Source organism: Arvicola amphibius, chromosome 3 (genome assembly GCF_903992535.2).
Source record: "Arvicola amphibius chromosome 3, mArvAmp1.2, whole genome shotgun sequence".
NCBI classification, from domain to species: Eukaryota; Metazoa; Chordata; class Mammalia; order Rodentia; family Cricetidae; genus Arvicola; species Arvicola amphibius.
The window spans coordinates 10,406,227-10,431,398 of NC_052049.1; the positions used below are offsets into that span (position 1 = coordinate 10,406,227).

The 25,172-nt window shown below is 46.8% G+C and overlaps 1 protein-coding gene across 1 annotated transcript in view; it reads right to left on the minus strand.

The window, feature by feature from the left end:
* The window catches only part of Ankh (ANKH inorganic pyrophosphate transport regulator), a 137,344-nt gene that overhangs the window by 33,593 nt on the left and 78,579 nt on the right, over positions 1 to 25,172 (minus strand). Inside the window, exons 2-4 of the mRNA XM_038323387.1 lie at positions 19,065 to 19,281; positions 8,355 to 8,473; positions 5,026 to 5,109 (exon numbers count right to left, since the gene is read on the minus strand). Coding sequence (XP_038179315.1) covers positions 5,026 to 5,109; positions 8,355 to 8,473; positions 19,065 to 19,281 — 420 coding nt within the window. The remainder of the gene's footprint in view (positions 1 to 5,025; positions 5,110 to 8,354; positions 8,474 to 19,064; positions 19,282 to 25,172) is intronic.

The window sequence follows — 25,172 nt, forward strand, 5'->3', positions numbered from 1 at the left end:
TTCAGTTCAGGTTCTGAGTATCTCTCAAAGACCTGAGTGGAGTCACAGGGGCCCGATAGTAGCTCTTCCTGGATCTCTAAGAAGGATCTAAGAAGGGAGGCTACGGATATTTAATGGGGGAATCACAGTCATGTTGTAGATGCTATACACCTAGGAGACAATATGAGTTTGTCTTCTTGTTATTATAAGAGGGCCTATTTCATGCAGACTTAAAGGCTAGGCATACTGGAGTAGCATGGTGCAGGCCTTGGTGGGATCCCTCCACCAACCTTGGCTGTGTGGCTTCATGGCTGATGGCCATGGTGGGAATGCGTGTGAAAGGAAAGGATTCCAGAGAAACTGGAATCCCACCACCCTTCCAGGGGCAGCCCTCAATGATGTCAGGCTCACACCTCCTGAACGTGAAATCAGGGCATGGAAGGGCGAGCAAACCACATCCCAAACCATCATGAGTTGGCATGAGTTGGAGTCCTCGCGGACAGAGGCCAGCAGGAGGAGTGTTTCCTAGAGAAAGAGGAGTCTACAGAGAGAGCTGCTGAGCTGCTTACGAGCCAATGGGAACTGCTCCTGGGTATAAGGGCACAGGGTTCTTAGTAAGAAGCAGCTAGAAGAACTGACAGAGGGGAAACCAGATCGATGCAGGGAACACACGGAAAAGGAAGTAGGAAAACAGGCGGCAGCGAGTGGCAACTGTCCTTCTGAGAAGTGTGACCGAGAAGTAATACAGAGAAACTTGTCAGCGGTAGCTGGCAAGATAGAGGAGGAGCCAAAGAAGGCTGCCTGCGGCCCCCGTGTTTTCTATCTATGTGAGGACGTGCGCATGCCCAGACACTCACCCACGGAGACCGAAGGGTCACTAAAAACTAATTAATAAGGCTCCCGAGAAAGCAAGCCAGATCGGGACCTGGGGTACAGGTAGAGGAGGTGGCCCTGAAAGAGAGATATCGCCTCTCCGAGTGAGGGAACGTGGAGGCTGCAAGCTCAGCTCACAGGATGGTGGCCACGGGACAAGAATGTGGTTGCTTCGCTTTTCTCTGTGAAGTGGGAACCGAGGTCATCTCCTGGGAAGTGTGACGGGACAGTGACCTCCCGCAGCAGCTGAGGTGACTTGCAGTTCCTGCAGAAGCATTTGCTGCTGGGGGCAGGTGAGGCAGCTGCAACAAGGGTCAGTTAAGGCTAGGGTCTTGCCAAAGGCTGAGGTGAAAAAAAGCCATAATGCAGAGAGGGTTCCCAGCTGACCCCTGAAGTCAAGGATGGGTAGGTTTCAGCAGACGGCAGGGTCTGGGAGGGACCAGGAAGGACAAACTGCGTCAGGGGAATTCTCAGTTTGATGCTGAGCAAGCAAAGAAAGTCTGGATGATCGTGGAATAAGTCAAACCAATAGCATTTCAGAAAGTCCGACTGGGACAATTGAAAGTACAGTTCAATATGGAGGAGGAGAACAGGTCACATGCCTCAGCTTGTGCTGATGTATGAAACCGAGAAACTCCGGGCCATGTTTTTAAGTGGAGCTGCTGCTAGAACTCAGCATTACTAGCCATTGTCACCGATGTTTGTCTCACTCATTTACTCGGGCCATGAAAGCTCCTGGAAAGAGCTGCACCGTCCATTGAACCTGTGGCAAGGCTGATTGGGAGATTCGAACGGCAGTGGCCCTGGAGACGCTGGAATGTTGCAGCTCCAAGGCCTAGTTACAATTTACCCTGGGCTCCCTCTAGCCTTGCAAATAGCCATTCCTTGTCCACCGCTGTCTGAACCGACATCCTGAGACTAGCAGGTGAGCCTTTTGGACTGTGTGAACAAAAGCCCCAGTTCCCACCAGTCTGTGGGCTAGGCAGTTTGGAGCTGCAGATCTCCGCTTTGCCTTGCTGTAACCGGCCTACCGTTTCCGCCAATGCACTTTTAAAAGTGTCTTGAGTGATGATTTTCTTTGTTCTGTTAGTATAAAAATTTCTTCAAACTATTACCACACCAGCATTGGAATCTGAGGTAACTGTATTCCTGGGACCTGGGTGCCCATGTTCAGCTTTATCTCTTCTCCCTTTGGAGCTGATAGTAATGTTTCTGCACTGACAAATGGCAAGGTAGATAGTTCCAAGTGCTCTGCACGGGACCTAGTGACAAATGATCAGATTAGGTGTCCTGGGTGCTTTCAGGCAATGAGAATGAAGTGGGGTGGGAGGGGGAGTGGTGGTTAGGGAAGTGGGGCTATGACAGAAGAGTTGCAGATGGAAATGGTGTTTATCACTCCAACTAAACTGTGACAGGAACTCATACAACAAGGTCTAAAATAACTTCTAGACCGGGAACAGCCCGGGGGCAGAAGGCACCTGAACTCAGCTTCCCTTGCTTCTCCCAACCAGATCTATTTATTCCACTAAGCAGGGACCAGGATCGGGTTGAAAATGAAGGAGGAAAATGGCCGTGGGCGTATGGCAAAGTATTTTCCATAAGCGCGGTTTGTTTTGTTTTTTCCTTTCTGTCCCTAGATGCGGACTACGTTTATCCTGGGCAGAGCTAAACGCCACCTCCTCCCTCTCGGCTTGCTTTTGTCTTTTGTCTTTGTAATAGCATACATCCGCAAACTCCCCCTGAACTGCTGCTGCTGCTGTTTGAAAGGCGAGATGTTTCCTTTCACTTCAAATTAAACAGCGAATGAACCAGGCAGCTTAATCCAGCTCTCAGAGGATGCTGAAGGTAACGCTGGGACAGAGCTCTAATAGCTGTACAGGAAAATTAACAAGCTAGATCAAAGGATGATGCTAGCTGGCACTCGGGCACATGCATACATGTTAGCAAGAGTTATTTTCAATTACTTTCCCATGGAATAAATGCAATTAATTTGGAAATTTAATTCTCGGTCTTCAGGGAGGTAAACCTAACAGTTTAACTGTAGATTATTTCCAAGCCATGGTTTATAGATGAGGATGTACAATCAAGAAAAACGGAGGCGCCGACTAGAGGTGGAACTGAAAAACCATTCTTCTCAAACCCCAGCCCACTTGCATGGCTGAGCCCTGCTCAGACTGACACATTGTAGGGACTACATATTCTTCCCCAGAAACCTTCTCTGTCCTATCCTTGAAGGGAAGAAAAAAAGAGGCAAGGCGGGCCAGGGCTCGTGCCAGCCCTGAGAACGAAGGGAAGCCAAAGCCGTCCTCTCAGACACTGTGGTCAGACAGAGGAACCAATTTCCTCTTTCATTTTAAAATGTAGGCGTGCTGGCCAGTTTTATGGCAACTTGACACACGCTAAACTCAACCAAGAGGAGGGAACCTCAATTAAGAAAATGCCTCCATAAGATCAGGCTGTATGCAAGCCAATAAGACATTTTAATTAGTGATTGGCGGGTTAAGGCACAGCCCATTGGCCCATTGTGGGTGATACCTCCCTGGGCTGGTGGTTCTGGGTTCTATAAGAAAGCAGTAAGCACACTCTGCCATGGCCTCTGCATCACTTCCTGCCTCCAGATTCCTGCCCTCTTTGAGTTCCTGTCCTGACTTCCTTTAATGAAGGTCTAAGATGTAGAAGTGTAAGCCAAGAAAGCCCTTCCCTCCCCAATTTGCTTTGGTTGTGGTGTTTAACCACAGCAATGGTAACCCTAAGTAAGACAGTGGGGATGATGTGTGAGGGACAGAACATTGCACCCACACAAGAAGCCATGTTTAAAAATAATCCCAGGGCTTTGGAGTTGGAGGCAGGAGGACCAGAGTGTTCAAAGTCAGCCTGGGCGAGAGAGAGAGAGGGGGGGAAGGGAGAGAGAGGGAGAGAGAGGGAGAGAGAGAGAGGGAGAGAGAGAGATCTCATAAGAAATAAATAAACAAGCTGGGCGGTGGTGGCGCATGCCTTTAATCCCAGCACTCGGGAGGCAGAGGCAGGCGGATCTCTGTGAGTTTGAGGACAGCCTGGTCTACAAGAGCTAGCTCCAGGACAGGCTCTAAAAAAACTACAGAGAAACCCTGTCTGGAAAAAAACCAAAAATAAATAAATAAATAAATAAATAAATAAATAAATAACAGAAACCAAAGCAACAAGAACAAAAAACCCTGGTTGGTAAGATGGCTCAGCAGATGAAGTGCGTGCTGCTCAAGTCTGGCGGCCTGAGTTCAATTCCCGGAAGTAGGCACAGGCAGGAGGAGGAGAAATGACTGAGCAATGCCTAGTACAGGTGCCTCACTCATAATAAGAAATCAAGTTTTTTTGGTGGCGGGAAGGTGGGGGGGGGGAGCGGGAGGATAGGAGGGAGGGGAAACTGTGGTTGGCATGCAAAATTAAAAAAACTTTTAAATAAAAAAATTTTAAAAAGAAATAAAGTTATAAAGAAGAAGGAAAAAAAGAATAATTCCATGAGTGCCAAGTGCTGATTCAGGAACCCAGTGAGAGATTGCATTCTATCCCATAAAGAGCATGCAGGCAAGGGCAAGGGCAAGGGCAAAGGGACCATACATGACTGGCCCTAAACATACTCGGTGTTACTCTGTTATTGTTGTGTGTGTGTGAGTTACACATGTGTATGCACATGTGGAGGCCAGAGAACCTGTACTGAACCTGGAGCTTGCTGCTTCATAGACTGGCTGGCCAGCAAGCTCCTGGATCCTGCTGTCCCCCCTCCCCAGGGCCGGGGTTACAGACAAACACTATCACACCTCACCCAGTGCTGGGCACTGCCCTCTGGTCCTCATGTTTGCATAGCTGGCACTTCATCGACTGTGCGGCCTTGCCAGCGCCCTTACTAATCACTTCACACTCACACACTTTAAAGACAATGGTTCAATTCCCAGGCACTTCCTTTAAAGCTGTACCACCCTCATCCTAGCGAAACTGTACAAGATTGGACTTTGATTACAGGATGCTATGTTTCCTCACTCATCCAACCACTATCAGAAGCCACATCTGATGGGAGCTGCACACTGGGAGGCACCACCCCCACACACTGTAAATGCGGTTTCGACATCTCGGTTCTATCCAGTCATTCGCCAGACAGCCACTCCAAGGAGCTGTGACAGACACACGGACCACTGTTACCTGAGCTATGACATCTGAGATGGAGGCGCAGCCCACCAGGAAACTGTATTTGTGTTTTAAGAGAATGCCAGCATGGGTCCAGGCCTGCCGGAAAGAACAGAATTTTCAGTGAGAGGCACAGCTGGGATTATGGTGTGTCTTACCTTATGGCTTAGTAGGTAGTCCTAAAATATGCTCCAAAAATCATAGCAGCGGTTTGATTAGCCTTTCACCGGTAAAAGCAACTTCATCCAGTGGCCAGCCAGCTCCACGCTGGGTTCTGAGTGGAATGAGTGACTGTGCACATTCAGTCAGTAGCACTGACCAGGAGGTAAACCAAACGGGTGGGTTGGTCTCCATGGCTGGGAGCCGAAAAGCCACCAAGAGTGGAGACACAAGATCTCCCGGAGTCGTGACCCCCCAAAACGCTTGTCCTTCCAGAAAGCACATTAGAGCAAGGGTTCTAAGGTGGTTCTGAGAGACTGACATCAACTATGTGGCGCTACTGACTCCAGGATCTGAACTTGGCTTTGTGTGTTTGAGGGAGGCTGAAGAAAGTCATAAAACGGGAGCTAGCAAGCCTGATCTCAGTGGGTAGCAGGTGTGGAGATCGATGCTCTCAGCAGGATCTGGGTAAGAACTTCACATCTTACCTTAATGGCCAATTTGGACTAACAGATTGTATTGGTTAGATTTTTGTCAGCTTGACACAAGCTAGGGTCATCACAGAAGAGGAGACCTCAACTGTGATAATGCCGCTAACAGAATGGAATGCAGGCCAAGTCTGGGGGGAGCTTTATGATTGAAAGTTGATATGGAAAGGCTCAGCCACTACGGACAGAGCCACTCCTTGGCCAGTAGGCCTAGGCTGTACAAGAAAGCAGGCTGAACAAGCCTTAGGAAGTAGCGCAATAAGCAGTGTTCCTGCGTGGTCTCTGCTTGCTTGGTTCCTGCCTCCAGTTCCTGCCTTGGCTTCCTCAGCAGTGAACTGCAATTGGCAGCTGTCAGAGGAAACAAACCCTTTCCTCCCCCAGCTTCCAGCCATGGTCTTAATCCCAGCAGCAGAGAGTGAACTAGAACAGAGAGAAACGACTTGACGTCTGAGCTGAATGTGATGGCAAGTCATTGGGTCTGGGACAAGAGCTTGTAACACAGCGGCTTCATCTACTTCCTTCCCTGGCTCGGGAGTCCCAAGGTGTCAAATGTCTAAAAGACACGTAGATAACATTTGTGAATAACACCTCGTAGGTGGCCTTGTTGTCTTAATGCCATGGGGGTGGGGGGACTTCTTGACTTCTAACAATTATCTCCCCAACCAAACTGTAAGGACGGTGCTGCAGGTACACACGTGTGCATGCTCACATGTGCAGATTTGTGCAGAGGTGAGATGACTGCTTTTTACAAATGCTCAGCATTCTGTCTTTCATTAGCAGTATCTCATTGTTCTGCTGGGGTCTTCAGAAGAATTTATTAGTAAAACATGAAGTAGAAAGTCATCAAGACAATACTCCAATATTGTGCTTGGTGGCTCTCCAGATCACTTGGGACTAGAGTTGTCACAGATTTTAAATTCTTCCAGACTTTGTTTCTCGTGTGTGTGTGTATACATATACATAAATAATACATAAATAAACAGATATAGATAGACAGACAGACAGACAGATAGACAGATAACCAGGAGTTGAGACCAAGATCTAAACACAAAATTTTTATTTCTTATACAAAGAGTCTGACAGCATTTAAATTTATACAGCATTTAAAAGACTTTCACACGTGAATTAGAGTCTCACACATGAATGTACGGTTTCCCACATGTGGTGCCACTCAGCAAGCTTTAGGTTTTGAGAAGTTAGCATCTGGGATTTGGGATGAGGGAAACTCAACCTGTACTGAGCTTTAAAAATGGTATTGTGGCGAAGAAAAGCAGCTGGCAAGGACAGAAGGCAGAGCATCTAAGAGTCTGCGACTCCTTCTATGAAAGTCATGAGTTCCCAGAATTCACTGTATAATTACAGCTCTCTGTTTAGATCCCCACTTCCAGTTCACCGGGTGGACAGAGTGACATCATAGGTTCAGTCTGTCCAGTTCAGCCTTAACTCTTTCAGCATCAAGACTTGATTCTGATCTCTGATGAAGCCACCTGCATGCACCGGGTTCCTGGTGTAAAAGTATGGGAAGTGGGGACCGCATGGCCCCTGTGAACTACCCTTGGGTTCACCTGCATCAGCTACCAGAGGCAGCACAGCTGGCCAAAGTCATAAAAGGAAAATCCAGGCGCAGGTGGTCACAGGCGACCCTATTTTCCCACCGACGGTAATTTACAGAGGAGCCAATGGAAGAATTTATTGCTAGGTATTAAATATTAATTTTGTATTGTCTCTGTATAGCTATTGCTAAGAGAGAAGAACAAAGCCTTCCCTTCACGGCCATTGACATAGGATTCATGGCAGCTCTTTCTTTATGTCGTAAACCAGGTAACTAAGTAATGACAGCTCACCAGAAGGTTCAGGAGAAGCAATGTTGTGAAACCCGCAGGTTCGCATCACACGGGCAGCCAGTGTATGAGAAAGCTAGCCTCGTCTGCTACTGAACCAACCAGAACAAACAACTGAATCAAAACTTCCAATTGTGCTCTCTTGCCACCTGCTAGGCCTTGTGGCAGAGATATATAATTATGATAAATTGATGAGACGCTGGTTAAAGCTCAAGGGTCCGTTGGAACCCACCTGCACTCTAGGTGAAAATGGTCAGCTGCCGTGGGATTGAGCTCGATGGTCCCTCAAAAAATTCAAAAAATTTGTAAGCACCAGACAATCTAAAAATCTCACTTCTGGACGTGTACCCCAAAGACCTGAAAGTAGGGACTCAGAAAGATATTTGTACACTCATGCCCATGGCTTTACTCACGGGAGCCAACATGGAGAAGGATATAAATGAACACATAGGCAAAATGAATTTTATCTAGACAAGGAAATATCATTCCGTTTCATAAAGGGATGAAATCCTGACAATTTCTGTAGCACAAAGAGAACACTGATGCTATCTATAATAAAATCAGCCACTCCTAAGAGAATGAACACAGTGTGGGTCCCCGTGTGTGGGGTCTTAATATAGTCCCATTCATAGACATGGGAGGTAGCACAGGGTTTCTGCGAGAAGGTGTGGCGAGGTGGAATTCCTGTTTAATGGGAACAGCTATAATATGCGACATAAAGGTGCTGGGTTGCACAGAAACACGAATGCTCTTCTGCCACTGAACCAGACACATATAAAATGCCTAAAACAGCAAACTCTATGATGAACATATTTAGCCATTAAGAAAAAGGAAAGTACACGGTTTCTCTGCTTACCATAGCGTCCATAAAAGGGAAGGCAGCGAGATATAGGAAGGCTCTTCGTGTTTTGCTCCCCACAGACTCGTCCACATGATGTAGCTTGTTGATGATGTAGTACCCTAAATCACTGTAGGCTACAAGGGACCGAAACAGACACGGTGTTTAGAAAAAGCTAGTTTACATGATTTTTGCTGAAAACACTTAAAACAATTTTAAATGTCACATCTGCTTGTTGTAGAGAAGTCAAAAAAACACCATCAGAGACCCATGCAGAATCTCATTCTTCTGCTGGTGGGTGGGTGGAGCTGCCGGCTACCCAGTACGTTTACTGGTATGTTGGTAAGCATGTGAGTTTCAACACGCATACCTAAGGAGGTCAGACTGCACACTCCCTTCTAAACCACAACAACTCTGAATGGTGTCTTCCCACTCGCTGAACGACTCCCAGTGAGTTGATTTACCCAGTTTCCTACTGTGCATCTGTGGTATTATTTGACTGGTTGGTAGTAATAGTTAAAGCTAAATATTTAAATTTATTAGGTATTAAGTCGGGCGGTGGTGGCGCAGGCCTTTAATCCCAGCACTTGGGAGGCAGAGGCAGACGGATCTCTGTGAGTTCGAGACCAGCCTGGTCTACAAGAGCTAGCTCCAGGACAGGCTCTAAAGCTGCAGAGAAACCCTGTCTCGAAAAACCAAAAAAAAAAAAAATTTAATTAGGTATTTACAAAGAGAAAAATTTCTGGAATTTGGCATTTGTTTTCAGCACAAGTTTTGACACCTGACAGCGCTCAATGCCACTGCTTTGGGAGGAGGGTGTTCGGGACTGGAAATTGTCTGTGTAATAGAAAGAGATGTCCAGAGGGTCTTTGGGGAGTCCTCCTGCATCTAGACTGGTCATGGTGTGGAAGCGAAGCATAGAGGGACCCCAACAATACACAGGGTGTATTCAAGCCCAACAGATTAAGAGGAAAAGATGGAGGACTGGAGGATCCCGACAGATACCAGCAGCAAAGACAAAGGGACGGACTGCTAGCTTGAGCTCACAGATGTGGTTAAAATGCACCGATGTTCTTCAAGGCTTTAAAAGGGCTCTACCACACGCGTCCTGCTCTCACAACTACAGCCGTGCATGCACGTGACACCTAGATGCAACTCTGAATTCACAATGGAGCCAAGGGAAAAATAAGACCCCCATGTCGGAGTTTGGGGGGTGACTTATCACCACACAAAACAGTCAATGGAGACAATGCTCCTTTGTCGGGGTTGGTCTTGAGTAATGTGGGATTTTGTAGTAATGTGACCTTAAAAATGACTTTTAGGAACCTGAAATGTATCACCGGAATCGCAGAGGTCACAGTGGGCACGCAGCTGAAGGAGCGAAGATGGTTCTGATGTCCAGAGAACAAGTCAGGGTTGAGGTGACAGCGGCAGAGGTGAGCAAGGGTGTTGGGTGAGGAGAGCAGCAAGTCTATCAAGGCCACGGAAAAGCCAGAAGAGAAGTCCAGGGAGAAGACACCCTGAAGCAAAAGAGGAGCTTGGGGAACATGAGACCGTCACAGCAAGGGGCGGGGAGGGGACAGCTGTGCTCGGATCTGCCATCTGGATCAGAAGCCAACAGAGATGAGGCACAGACAGGAGGCCCGAGTTGACCCTGGAAGGCAGCGTGAGAGCTTTAGTCTGGTGTGCAGTGTGGTACAACCAGCCGGGCAGTCAGCTGATGGAAACACAAAGCCAGGAAGTAAGAGTCCCACATCCCACACACAATCTACTCTGGGGCAGAGCCGCGGACATTTTCTCTTTATCATTGCTGCTATTTATCTGTGTGCGTGCTCTTTTATGCCATCGGCAAATGCTCAATTGTGCAGGGTCTTGCGAGGAGACAATCTTGACCTACCCATACAAGCGTCCCTATTCTGGCAGAAACCGCTGGGATGGAAAGGTCAGGCAAGAGCATGGGGCCGCTATGAATAGCTGGCGAGCAAAAATCCCCTGATAAAGGTTACAGTCCATGGAGCAAGCCAGCGGACAAGACTTGACTACAAGGCCGACACTGGGGACCATGGGAAGGGCTGAGGGCCAGAACGATAGTGACATGGGCAAATCATGTCTCCCTGAAGTTCAAACATCAAAGTCCCAACCTCCGGACCTCAGAATGTGACCTTACGTAGCTACAGGACTACGGCAGATATAATAAGATGAGGTCATACTGGAGTGGGTGTTCAACCCAACATGACCAGTGACCTTGTGAAAAGGGAGAGATTGGATACAAAGACAGCTATGCACAGGAAAAAAAATCCTTCCTTGTGCGGGTAGAGACTGGGCAATGCAGTCTCATGCCAAAGGCTGCCAGGAAAGTCGCAAAACCAAAGGACAAGCAAAGAGCAGCTGTCCCTCAAAGTGCTCAGAAGGAATCCGCCCTGTCTACACTTTGACCTCAGACTTGCTATCTGCAGAGCTGTGAGACTGTAAACTTCAGTCGCTGAAGCTACAGGGTCTGTAGTGTTTTGACACAGCAGCCCTGCCAATGACTATGGCAGGGCTCCGAGGAAGGTGTGGCGGCAAGGAAAGATGGGGCGGTGAATGTGTGCTGCTGACAGCAAAGGCGTGTGATCTGCACCTGTTACCTGTGAATAGGGAAAACGATGGAAGTGAGCACCCTGACTCTAGCAGTAACGTATTTTAACTGTAGCATCAAGATGGGGACTTTTTGTAAGATATCTGGGTTAATGGCGGCTTAAGGACAGTGGGGTTCTTGACCCTTTCTCCCAGCACTGTCTCAGGAATGTAAGTTACCACTCTAGTTCTTCCAGTTCCCAGGGCCTGCCTGGCTCCATGGGCCCAGCTTCAGAGCATCTGGGACTCATGGGCACAAGGGCTATTTCGCTTCTTTCTGCTTTAGACCCTTCCTCTTTCAGCTACTAAAAGGGAAACCTGGAGGCCAGAGACAGTATTTTTTTTTTACTCAGATTTTTTACTTACTCTTTCTGTGGGAGAAGAATCTGATTGTAACTCAGTGGCTTTTTCCACCCTGGATACTCTGTATATAAAATCCCAGGACCTGTTTCCACCTCATCTCTTCTGTCCCCAGCTCCACCCTCCTGGGCCAGCCTTTGAGCTAGTTCCAGCTCAGCCAAAGCTGGTGGCTGGGGTGATTTGTGTAAAATGCTTTGCATAGTCCCTAATGACTACTTAGTAGGCTTCAGCTCCTAACAACTGCCTTACCAAGACTGATTTGCAAACTAGTCTTTCTCCTGAAGAGGAGAGAGCTATAAAACAAATTAAACAGAGCCTCTGAGCAGATGACACAGGCTTTATGACTGCAAACAGCAGGAGGAGGACATTGACTTGACCTATGGACTGGTAGGAGGCTCAAAACTAGACCAAACAAAGAGAGGAAGGCCCTTTAAATGATCTCATTACCCCAGCCAACTGAGTACATCCCCTTTGCAATCAGTGGTTCTTAAACTTGCAGGACTAGTAGTTACCAGCTCTTATAGCAAACTGTGAAATATTCATATTAATGAAAAATAGTCTAGTAAAGAATATCTTCTGGGAACTGAGACCCCATCAATTTCAGCAACATTATAATATATTCAATTCCAAGATGTAAAATTCAGAACAGGTAGAACACCTGTTCTAATTCAAATTTCTAAGGTATTGATGGGTAAAAGTCTCGCCAGGACCATTTACTGACCCATTGAGTCCTACTTAGGAGGGTTTTTGTAGGAGCCTACAAGTTCATCCTGGGTCTCTAATGTATGTGTTGCTTCCAAAGAGTCTGTGTTTACATGGCTGATAAACCACATTTAAATCGCCTCAACAAATATGCGTTGAATTACTTATTCAGAAGAGGCACTGTGCCAATCACCCAGCTGTGAAGGAGACAGCTTTCTACACATGACTGGAACACTGATATATAACAGACTCATTCCATCCTGGGCAGGGTTTGCCCAGAAAGCATAGGGATAGGAGATGCACATAAGGCCAAGTCCTTGGAGAAATACCCTGGGACCATGTATAATATAAGCAATGTGAATATAAGATTGTAGCATGGGATTCAAAGCCTCGCTGGTGTAACACTTGGCAAAGTGGAAATCAGTGTAAGTTACTATGGGCATTGGCTTCTCACTAGAGGGTATGAAAAACCAGGATGTAACATGGGTTTTGATAACTATAGATTGAAAGCATTGATAAATCCATCATGCCCAAAAGAGGGGATTGTAAAAGTGTTCTCACATCTTCCGCCCCTTTATAGCAACGTTCTTTATGACTTTTCGGCTCCTTTTGCCACATGCTGTATAATTTATGTGCCCACCCCTTGACCCTAAGCTGGCCAGCAATGTGCTCTGGTCAGCCAGTAGTGTTATAGTGCCTCTGATTCTTGACTTCAGGATGCTTTCACCTTCACCCTGACAGATGGAGCTCAGCCACGTCCCATCCAAAGAAGCCCAGACAATGCTACTGGACAAGGAAGGAAAGGAGCTCAGCAGAGGTCACAGGGCCATCCCCAGGGAGCACCCTCAATATCAGTTAAGTCACACCCTGATCTTTAACTGCCCACAGGGGTGCGAGCCCAGTAAAGTCCAAAAGAATCCCCTGGACAGCCATGATCGGTAGAACAAAAGCGAACATTTGCCTTTTAAGCTACCAAGTCCTGGATGGCTTTTGTTTTCTCCTTTTTGTTTGTTATTTCGAGTCAAAGTCTCATGAAGTCCAGGCAGGGCTCAAACTCATGCTGTAATGAGGATGTAACGGGTCTTCTGGTCCCCCTGCAGCACCACACTGGGGCTCAGATATGGAGCTTGGCAAATATTCCACTTTCTGAGCAAAATCCCCTGACCCCATGGTGGGTTGTCAGATAATAAACAAAATGGCTTATTCCTATTACTCTGATTGGTGTGATTTTCTATATGGCACCCATCCACCCTTCCTAGGACTGGTCTGTGATTCATGAGTAAATAAGAAATCTGAAAAGATAAGCCAGACAGAAGGGACATTCTAGAAATCACTAGAAATTATTTTAGTTACCCACAATAAGAGCCTGTGTGTGTTCAATTCCCCTGCTGGTTCCCTAGGTTCCCTCAGAGCATGAAGCTGGTCCCCACTGGGAACAAATATAAAGAAAGCTTAAAGGCACTCAACAGCTCCTCCATCTGCATCAACAAGGAAGCCAGAAAGACTCACAATGGACGACAGTAATCTGGGCTCAACCAAAACTACCTACATTATCAGGTCAGTGACCTGTCCTCACTACAGGTTTGCTAAGATAGTACCTGCCTCATGACTGCCAGGCTTAATTCAAATGTGGTGGTGGCAAACCCTGTCGCTGCAGTCTGTGACTCCAGGAAGACTTCCAGCTATGACTAAACTCCAAAGGGACGCTGAGTGGCAACCACCCAACACATATGTTCAAAGCTCGTGCGTCCAGCTAGCTAGAGACAGGCTGTGAGTGTGCAGGGGGCTGACAGGGACTTTACAGCTACAGAGACTTCGAGATGTAAAGTCTTCCAAATCCAGCACAGCGCCAGCTGTCTACGCATCTGCTCCATGGCATGAGGTCGGTGGGGTGTCGCTAAGTAAGAGCTGGGACCATCTTTCCCTCATGAGTTCCACCAAGCTTTCTTAGAGAAAAAGCCTATGTGGTTGGTGGAATCTGCTCCAGCTATGTCTGGAAACCGACGCCCATGTGCAGAACTGTCAGGGATGAGAGAATGCCTGCCTCACTCTCCAGTGGTGAAAAGAGAAAGGAAAGTCGGAAAACAAGCAAGAAGGAAGAAGACGACATTCGCTATTGCCCAGGCAACGAGGAGGACCCATAGCAGGTTCTTTCCTTTCCTGGGACAAGAACAATTTATAACAGATGATGCAACAAAGAGCATCCAGTGAGTACAGTCTTGTATGTACTAACTGGTGCACAGAGATGACATCAGCAGTCTTGTAGGCACTAGCTAGCTCACAGAGATGACATCAGCAGTCTTGTATGCACTAACTGGTGCACAGAGATGACATCAGCAGTCTTGTAGGCACTAGCTGATGCATAGAGATGACATCAGCAGTCTTTTATGCACTAACTGGTGCACAGAGATGACATCAGCAGTCTTGTAGGCACTAGCTGATGTACAGAGATAACATCAGCAGTCTTGTAGGCACTAACTGGCGTTTAGAGATGACACCAGCTTGATGAACCTAAGGTGCTAAGTCTGTAGTCAATTTTTCAGATACAGACACGGTTCAACTTGAAGCCCCTCTGAGTGAAGATGACCCCCCCCCCCCCCCCGGGATCAGTAGATCATTGGCATCAATACCACAAAGACTGGGCACGTTAGTCACTTTCTTAAAATTCATGCTCATTGTTAGTGTTCCTGCAGTCTTTGGAAACATCACGGAATGACACACAGTATTTAAAAAATAATCTTAAGAGACCGAGCTAAACGAGGCATCCGTTTACACCATGGACATAAAGCACAGCTAGAAAACATAGCCGATTTTTCTAAATGTGAAATAAGACTTTTTAGAGGCCATGGGGTTTAAAGATGTACAGTAAGAGCATAGTGATCTCTACTGGTTAATTTAACTTACGTGAACACTAGTGTGAATCTGCCTTATTCCATATGGATATCCCTGAGGCACCACAAGCATGCCCACAGGTGGCAAAGGCATATAAAAGGCATCTATGTTAGACACCCATCACAACACTTCCCTTCTTGGCTTCTTAGCTCTATGCTGCTCTTCCCCACTGCCACACCCTCTCCCTCCCTGATGCTCTTTGGTTTCCCTGTGTCCAGCAGATCTCTTCCTGGGCTCAGGCTCTAAGCTCTGGCTGGCTACCTGACTCTGGCTCCAGCTTTTGGTTTGCTCTGCAGTTTCTCAAAGCTCTCACTGGCAGAAATCAGCTCATGCTAGAGCTCTAGAAATGGACACTGAACACACACACTTTACCACTGGCTACATGTACTTGGGGAGAGGCGTGTAGCTGGCCACTGTGTTTTGCACACATTTCACTTCTAGTTCCTTAAGGTTTAGTACACATTCTGTTGAACACTGAGAAGTGGAGGCTGAGCCATCTGAAGGGAGGGAAACAATGCTAATTCTAACTCCCATTCTTCTGCAGTCCCCAGGAGGGTAATTTACGGACTAAAGTCCCACCGTTCAAAGAGGAAGACAGACAGCAGTTATGCAGATGGTGCATCTGCACAGGTGAAGAAGTGGTCCACATCCTCCTTAACATCATAGAAACATAGGTGGACTCTGTCCATGAGAACGTTTACGAAATGCGAAGAAGGCCTCGCTCTGGGGACAGTAATATCTCAAAGAGTGGAACCAGCAGGGGAAGCAAAGAGCGAAGTGAAAAGGGACCATAAAATTGGCCACAAGCTGAAAGAAACCACCAAAAATATATCATAGTGCTCAACTATAAATCGAATGCTAGATAGAAATAGTAGATTATACACACAGGAGAAGTGAGCACTGGAGACTTCGATATAGACAGACAACAGGCAGACACGCATGTGCGCACACACACACATGAATGTGCACACGCACAGAAACGTGCCCACACACATCCCTTTGGTAGTACGAGGCACTGAACTCGGGGCCACACCCACGCTCAGCAAATGCTCCCCCACTTTAGCTTTAAAATGCAGCATTGGCAAACTGCTAGAAAAGAGGGTCAAATTCTTGACTGCATTAGATAGATGACTAAGAAAAACCTCAAAGAGGCCCTATTCTAACACATTAGCCCCTTCAGAGCCAGTCTGTGAGAACCTCCAGGCCCAACCCTCAAAAGAAAGGAGCCCTCTTGCTCTGTGCTCTTGGGTGCCCTTATAAACGCTAAGTAAAGCTGCATCAGGGAGATGGCGCGGTGCCTGCGTCACCAACATGGGGGCCTATGTTGGGATCGCCAGTGACATGTAAAAAGCAATGTGGCTGTGCACACGGACAGCACCAGTGTTGGGAGGGAGAGTCAAAAAGATTTGTGGAACTTGCTGGCCTGCCAGACTAGACAGATTGGTGAGCCAAGGTACAGGAAGAGACCCTGTCTCAAAACAAACAAGACAAAATGGTGTCGGGGCTAGCAGTGGGGGCTGAAGAAGATAATTCATGCTGACCTCTGGCTCTATGCACACACGTACACATGAACCTACATGCTCATGCACACACATACAACACACACACAGGGACTTGAGAAAAAGATTGAGTTCATTAAAGCAGTGAAAATATAACACCTGCAGAAACAATCAGACTAGTTTTGTCTGAGAAAAGAATACAGAGAAGCTCAGCCTATGCCCAGATTTCTCTGTTGCATATTTCTATTCTGGCATTAAAAAGCTCCATGTGTTTCTGCTTTATGGTTTTCCTGCTGGCATGTCCTGCCCAGGCAGGGCATACATGATAAGAATTGCTGCCCACCTGGTCTCAACTCCTGACGTAGATGATGAAAGGCATGGGGCTCACACCATGGCTTCTCAGTTCAAGCAGAGGAGAATATGTGGGTTTTCACAGCCGAGTCAGAGTCCCTTGCTACAAGCCTAGCTAGGAGCCGACTCTCTGCACCCTCGCTGAGAGGTGAAAATGGGTTTGGTGTACGCAAGTGAAACGTACCTAGAGCAGGAAACTGCACTGTGGGGAAACGTTCGCTCATGTGAGAAAATAGGAAGAAGAGGAGGAAGGTGCCGGGCCTGGGAGGAGGGAGAGCTGCGGGACAGAATACGGAAGACCAGGAAAGATCTTACAAATGCCTGAGAGGAGAAGCGGAGAACAATGTGTGCAAAGATGCCTAGTCCAAAAGAGCAAAACGGGGATAGATTCACCTGTGGGGTTGCCAGAGATGTCGCACAGGGAACTGAGAGTCTAGCAGTGGGTGTTCAAAATCAACTGCTGTGTACTTCTAAGAGAGAAGTAAAAGCATTGGTCTGATGGAGGGAATGGTATTAGCTGTAAAAAAAAAAAAGTCAAGAGTAGCAAAAATATTTATTTTGTATAAGTGGAGTAAAGAGTACATTTGATTTAAATCTAAGATCTTATCGTTTTAAATTTTTTTTTTAAAATGGAAAAACAATTGGCTTGGGCTATATTTCAGCAGGGAAATATATCTTATGTTTGTAACTCTGTGGTGCATCCCCATTGCTGCGTGAACTGAGCGTGGAGGTGCACGTCTGTAACCTCCGAAGGGTAAGACAGGGAAGTCAGAAGTTCAAGGTCAATCTGAGCTATAGGACTTGTCTAAGGTGCCTTGGATTCATAAGACAATACCGAACGATAAGATGGTAAAGCTTAGAGTTAATATTTTCCTCATGGCTGTCAATAACACAGTCTGTCCAGTCTTTCTCTTTCCTGGTAGTTGACAGACACTAATGAGCTATCATCCCAAAGTCTCATATAACTGTGGCTAAAATAGGGGACGTTGGATATATTTAGGGTTCAAATAAAATAGCAAAAAAGGGAATTAATTTACTTATTTAGGCAAGACCCTTATTTTAAAATGGACGACATTTTCTCAATACATACGCTGACTTTGGAAATGACTCGAATGCAATGTGGCAGCAGAAATTGTGTCCAAACCCTCATTAGGACATCAAGTGACAGAAAGAAAGGCACCCAGCTCTGCCTGCCCACTCCCTGAGCTCCTAAGCGCAAATGAAGTGATGGCTATCAGCGCTCAGCTGAATACACCCACCAGCAGACTTCCTCTCCTGTCTGCTGCTCTTAGAACAAAATTCTACGCCATAGAAGAAAGGAAAACCATAAAAGCCCTCTTCCTATTTACTCTCCGACTCACTCACAATTGTGAGTAAACACTGGCTTTCTATGAATGAATAAACGGTAAGTGGTTCGGGCTAATCCTTTGGCTCCTCTACTTCCTGACATTCATGCTTCTCATACCACCAGCCACACTTAAGGTACACAGCGGGCTCATGAAATACCATTCAAAGTGCTCTAGGCAACTGCTCCCAACACATGTGCCCTGCCAGTTTTACACCAGGTAGACAGAACTGTTCTAAAGCCAAGATATTCTGAAACCACACCCCCACAAGTTCTAGTGCCACCAAGAAGGCAGAAGGAGCAGCCTAGCCCTGACACTACATGCTTTTCTGAGTCTTCAGGAGCATATGCATAGTTGCTGCAGCTGAGATCTAGATTTCTTGTTGCAGGGACAGCCTTGAAAGGGTATTCAGGCATGCTGTGGCTGGGATATAGCTTTCTTGTTGCAGGGACAGCCTTGCAAAGGTATTCAGGTATGCTTTTGAGTAAAGCAGCATCCAGGAGCCCTGGAGAAAATTAATCTCAATGAAACAACCTGTCATTGATTGGTTCTCAATAGTGATAAGCACGAATTCAAAATAACAGCAACCGTACTTCTGTTCTTCAGTTGCAATAATGAGAGTGTGTCTGCTATTTTGTCCACCTCCTGGAATGCTATTAGGTACTTTGGCTAAGCTAAATACCATTAGGTACTAATACTACTTAGATTTCACCTATGGATAAAACCATTCACTCTCTGACTTTGGAAATCAGAGGCACAAAACTAGATTTAGGAAGAAAACTGCTTTAAAAAATTTTACTGATTTAGGAGAGCACGAACTTCAATCCTTCTATCCTCCTAAATTTTTATGAGAAAGGTTCAATAATCGCTAAAGAAGCCACTGAGCCCGCCACTATATTTAAAGCATTGAGGAGAGAAAGAAACGACCAAAATGAAACGCTCAGCGGTAGCAGGAGCCTTACCTATCAGGGTGTGGAAGACGGCAGCGATGGCACCGGCCACCACCATGCACAGCACGGCTTTGGTCCTATCTCTCTTGCTGTTCACAAACACCAGGCCCACATTTTTGAAGTCACTCATGGGCCCCGTGAAGAACTTCATCAGAGAGTACGCCAGCCCATAGCTGGCCAGCATCTCCACAGCATCTTCCTTGACTGCAGCAATGCCCCGGTTCAAGGCCTGCAAGGGAGAGAAAAGCCAAGGCCAGCATGAGAAACAGTTGCCACATCTCTACAGAATTCCACCTCCAACAAGGAAGTTGGCAGATGCGCTTTCTGGGCTAGATGATGGGTAGTGTGTAGGGTGAATCCACTCCTGAGCTCGTAGAAAATACTGTTTTTTCTTTTCCTTTTTCTCTTTTGCCCATATTAGCATCAGTCTGAGTACCTTTTGGGGGTGAGATACCTGTCCACTGGAAAAAGTAACAAATCTGAGTATTTCTGAGTATCAAAAGGCAGTTTTAAGAGTACTACCTAAAAGCCGATGTTTTAAAACTCCTAACTTGGGGTAACTCACGCCTGTGATCCCAGCTTGAGGTTCTAGTCCAGCGAGGGCTACTTTGCTCATATTCTCTGCCCCCTCCCCACCTTCACCTGACCCCTTTTCTCTGACCCCCACTTTTCCTCCTGAAAGAGTCCCCACTGTGCTCTTATGTCACATGCGTGTGTGCATGTTGTTAATCTAGATCTGCATGAGAGAAGCATGCAATATATGTTGTCCTTCTCCCAATGATCCTCCTGCTCCCCTCCACCCGCCCTCTCCCTTTAGACCGTCCCCTCCCTTCACACAGCAGTTATGCATCAGCTATAACAGACTTATTGTTAGAGTCGTTTTAAGTTCTTGGAAAGAGTGAGTGACAGAAACACAATTCTCTCTTGTCCCCTTCTCCCCCCCCCCCCCCCCCCGACAAACATAGCACCTCCCCCACTAGCCTGGCTACAAGTGATGAACCTGTATCAACACACTGCCATCTCTCATCTGTGGTCAACAGGAGACTCATTCTTTGTGCCCTACATTCTAGCAGCATTTACTAAAGTCTAATGACACGTTTGCACCACCGCAGAGGCAGCCTTTAAAACAATGACACCCTAAAGCCTTCACCTGCGGCGCTCGCCCTTCCGCCAGATGCACAGCCACGTTCATAAAAGCTGTGTTTGGTACGCTAACTCCAAGAGGAAATGCTCTTCCCGTGTCTGCCCCATTCCTACTAGCAGGCAGTAGTTCACCATTTTCTCTATAAACAGCTGTGTCACAGCCTAAGTGCCACTTTGCAATCCTCTTTAAAGATGGCGTGCTAAGCGCTAAGTGAGCCGAGGCGTTTGCGAAAGAAGAAAAGCTGGACTCCCCAGACAAACCCGCAGTGGCTCTTCAGACATACGATGCTTAAGAACCATCACACTAAATCTTAGCAAAGCAAACTCATTCTGAGTTCCACTGGCTCCAAGGCTGTCAGATGTAGAGTATGTTATTTAGGTAATGTACCATTAAGTAGGGATGAAACCCTTCCAGTTATAATTGAATGTCAAGTGCTTATAAAATGTATTCAGACCATAAACATGCTATTATGTGAGTGCATGTGCACATGCGCAAGGGTGTGTGTGTGTGTGTGTGTGTGTGTGTAAGAGAGAGAGAGAGAGAGAGAGAGAGAGAGAGGCGGTATTTCATGTTTTACTGAAAATTACTCTGAAGGCCTCGTCTTTAATATAACACACTGTCCAGTGCAGGCTTTACAAAACTTAGGGGCTTCAATTCCTCATTGACACTTGGTTTCTATCCTTCCTAGAGATGCTGCTGAGTCGGTGAGCACATCCAAAGCCGAGCATGCCATACAGGGACTACTGGGAAGTAGGAGAAGCATTTGTAGGGGAATACCCCTGTGCGGAATAATAATTTTAGAAAAGCCTAGAACAAAAATGGATGACAGCTGAAGAATTAATTCTTTTGCTGACAAAGTTGGGAATTGCAATGCTAGTTTTTGACAAGTTTTTTCAATTATACCTCTAATTTATTTTTTCCCGTAATAACTTGAAAATATCCACAACAACCTTCTTAGTGTTTGCAGAGCATTGATAACTCTTTGTTTTTGTTTGTTTGTTTTCTTTAAGAAGCAAACTTTTCCTTCTATCAAAGCAGATCAAATCACTTAATACCATAGTGCAAACTGAAAACCAAGAACCCCCAGGTAATGAATCCTGTGTTTGACAGGAGGGCCCTGTTGTAGAATAATCTTCTTGTACACTGTGAAGATGTGTCGCTCTGATTGGTTTAATAAAAAGCTGAATGGCTAATAGCTAAGCAGGATTTCCAGGCAGAGAGGATGCTGGGAAGAAGGTGAAGAGGCCAGGAGACTCAGAGCAAGCAGGATGGGCAGTACAGATGAGGTAGTAAAGCCACGAGGCAGAAATTAAATTAATAAAGATGGGTTAATTTAAGTTATAAGAGTTAGTTAGAAACAAGCCTAAGTTAAGGCTGAGCTTTCATAATAATTATAAGTCTCTGTGTTGTTTTATCATGAGCTAGCAGCCCAAAGAAAAGCCTGACTACAATGGACTCCCTTGATCATCCACCAAGTTAGTCCGCTGTGAACCAGTGATGGATGTCAGTGGTGCCAATCACGGCTCACAGATCCCCAGGTGACAGGATGCCAAGAACTGACAGTCATGGGTCATGAGGACGAGCTCCCTGCTTCCATGTGGGCCACTCCGCTACAGTTCCCCATAGGACCTGGAAGTAGACTTCAGCAGACACCAACCTTGCTCCCTCTCCTCAGCTCCCCATCCTGTATGCTCATTAATTTACAACATACAAGAATCTATTCTCCTTAGGCCTTACTCCACTAAGAGTCAACTCAGAACAGTTTCTAATTGCTAGCTTCTCAGCCTCCCAGAACCCGGAGAATCCACAGGGCAAACATTACACCATGGAATCTCTTCTCAGCTGCTCACAACCCATAGAATACGCAGTGCCAACATTACACCATGGAATTCCTTCTTGGCTGCCCAGAACCTGTACAACCTGCAGTGCCAACATTACACCATAAAACCCTTCTCAGCCTCTCAGAGCTGGTAGAGATTAACCCCCCATCTTTCCTAAAGTCTATGATTTTGAATTTTAAATGTACTTTTAACATTTATTATTTAGTGTGTGTGTGTCCATCCACATGTGTGTGTGCCTGTGTACATGTGCCAGAGCATGTATGTGGAGGTCAGAGGGCAACTTGCCGAAGTGAGGTCTCTTCCACCATGTAGGTTCCTGCCAGAGACCGAACTCGAGTTGTCAGGCTTGGTGACAAGCACCCTGTCCTGCTGAGCGGCTCACCAGCCAGTGAACTATTGGTTTGTAGTGCATAAAGGTGCGTTGAAATTTAAATGGCATTATTTAGCACAAGTTTCAAATACACTTAGTGCCATACCTATGTTTCCATGTGTTCTTGACAAACTTACGGGTTTTGTTAGAAAAACAAACAACCACAACCATCTATCAGTCCAGGCTGTACTTGCTATTTCCACCAGCAGTTCCCAATTTGAGTCCTAAACCTAGAGCTGAGGTAGGTGGAAAGAAGGGCACAGCTAATGACAGCTGTTGGCAAGGTTGAGAAGTTTCGGGAGTCCAACAATTGCCGCAGTTTGAGGAAAGAGCACGGGGTTCACACAGGCAGACTTCAGCCTGAATCGGCTCCTATCACTAACTGCTAAGTGGGTCAAATGACCTGGGAAGAGACCGGGATGGGCTGTGCTCAGAGCACCAGTTACTAGACTAGGAAGGACACTGAGAGGAGGATGTTTAGCTACGAGATGCTATGGCCCGTAAGACATTCCACTGATCGAACGTCTGCGGTGACGTTGATAAATGCACATTTCACTCTCAAACAAAACTTATCCTGACTTTAGCATCGAAATGTATGAAAAGCTTCAGAATTTGTATGTGCTGTATTAATGTTTTAGTTCTTTTTATTGCCATTAGTAGCCATTTCTTGCAAGCTGAATTATCGATTTTATGATTTCTTCATATCGGGATATTGTTATGGTGAAGCTCCACTGATCGTTCCCCAGAATTCACGGCACGCGTCTTTAGCCTTTGCTATTTGCCCATCTGTAATAAGATTATTTTGTTTCACTTTATGGCTTTGTTTACACACTTAACTTTTATACCTCATCTTCCAGGCACTTTTGATAGATGGATCAAACCTAACTACCTCCAGACAGCTTACATTTCTTCAAAACTGCACGCGGGACAAACCATCCATCTTCCATTTATTTGTGATGACTTCTTACCATCTGTTAGGTTCTGACACGTCCTTCGCCACCTGTTGTTTGTGCCATCTATCCCCCGCTTTTGTTCACAATGCTCGCCTCCTGGCATCGTGTATATTCACTTGTCATCTCAGATCTCGGTCTCCTCTGAGCACAAGCTCCAGGGAGCAGAGACTGCATTTCATTGCTTTGTCCCCAGAACCACAGGCTGGCAGGGGTAGCCCATGTAGGACAGGAGGATGGTCAGACTGGAGAACGACACCCACTGTGATGTGTCCTGAAGAAAAGCAATATGCCCACAAGCTGGCTGTTCTAGGAGGAGCTCGTGTGGAGAGACAAAGGCACCTACCTCCCTCCATAAGGTAGCCCTGGAGCTGACCTCGAGGGATGAGGAGCTAGCTGGATAAAGAGCCCAGGAAGCCTGAGCCCTGCGGGAGGTGGAGTCTAAGGAGCAAGCAGACAAGGAGAGTTTGAAACAGCGGATCATACCAGGTAGGGCAAACAATGTAGTTCTGTCACCAGCTGTGGTGACAGGAGTAGCCTGCAGAGAAAGGGCACGGCAGGAGGCGATCAAGAGCTCTGGGGACATCCAGACCAGAGGCAGTGGCATGGAAACGCAGGGTAGTGCAGACAGACAGAACCAGAAGGTAACTAGAGCAGAAGATGGTCTTCACGGTGGGTGTGAGGCGAAGGGGCAAATGGATGACGGCTGAGGTTCGTGGTTTGAACCACTGTTGAGCCGTGCGGTGTTCACTAAGATAGGGACAGTGAAGGAGAGAGGGAGGCGCCACCACGGGTGTGTGGCATGCAGGCGAGCCCTCTGCCTTTGGGCCTCCTTTGTAGTCAAGCATGGGACAGCATTTAAAGCTGGTGGCCTGTGAGAGCTCTCTGGGAAGGCTATAGACAGAAAGGATGAGAAAGCCGAGAATCCTCCATGTAGGTCTCTGGGGATAAATCCAGCCTGTCAAGGGCACACAGGCCCAGTCCTGCTGGCTGGTGACTAGGCTGTGTTGCAAAGCTAACTGAGTAGTAGGTCAGAGGCCTCCGGGCAATGCTACTTGAAACCCAGCTGCATCTTATGCCAAGTCCAGTAGAGGCTGCTGTGGCTGGGGACCAGCTATGGTCTTAAGGTTCAGCTCAAAAAGTACCTGAGATGTCACTGGGATAAATGAGGTCTCCATGAAGGCAGAACTAAGGTTCAAGGACAGCTCATACCCATTCAGTTTTCCAAAGCAAAGGCATTTGAGCTTACCCTGTGGCCAGAGCCACTACTACCCCAACACATGATAATGCTAAAGATGATGCTACTACCCCTCTCTCACGATCCAGTCCAAGTCCCACAGGGAACAGCACTGGTCTCTCCTCTCACTTCAGATCCACACCAAGACCAGCAGCAGGGCAGGGCACAGCTTACAACTTCCCAGAAACACCGAGGGGTCGTGAGCACGGCTGTGTCTCCTATCCTATCTGCTCTTATGATTTGATACAACACGTTCACCAAAGCACAGGACATTTGTTAAAAAAATAAAACCTACGCCCTCCAGGGAAATGACTATGAAACTCGCGGGCTTAACCTGATCTCCCCAGAAAGAACTGTTCAGGACAGGAAATCCTAAACGCCCAACACTTTGTTTTCCGAGACAGGGTTTCTCTGTGTGTAGCCTTGGAACTTGCTCTGTAGATGAGGCTGGCCTTAAACTCAGAGATCCACCTGCCTCTGCCTCCCCAGGGATTAACGGCATGCACCGTCACCGACAGGCAACTCCCAGTATTTTTAACTTGGGACCTGGAGGCCAACATATCTCCTAAACTGCAAAC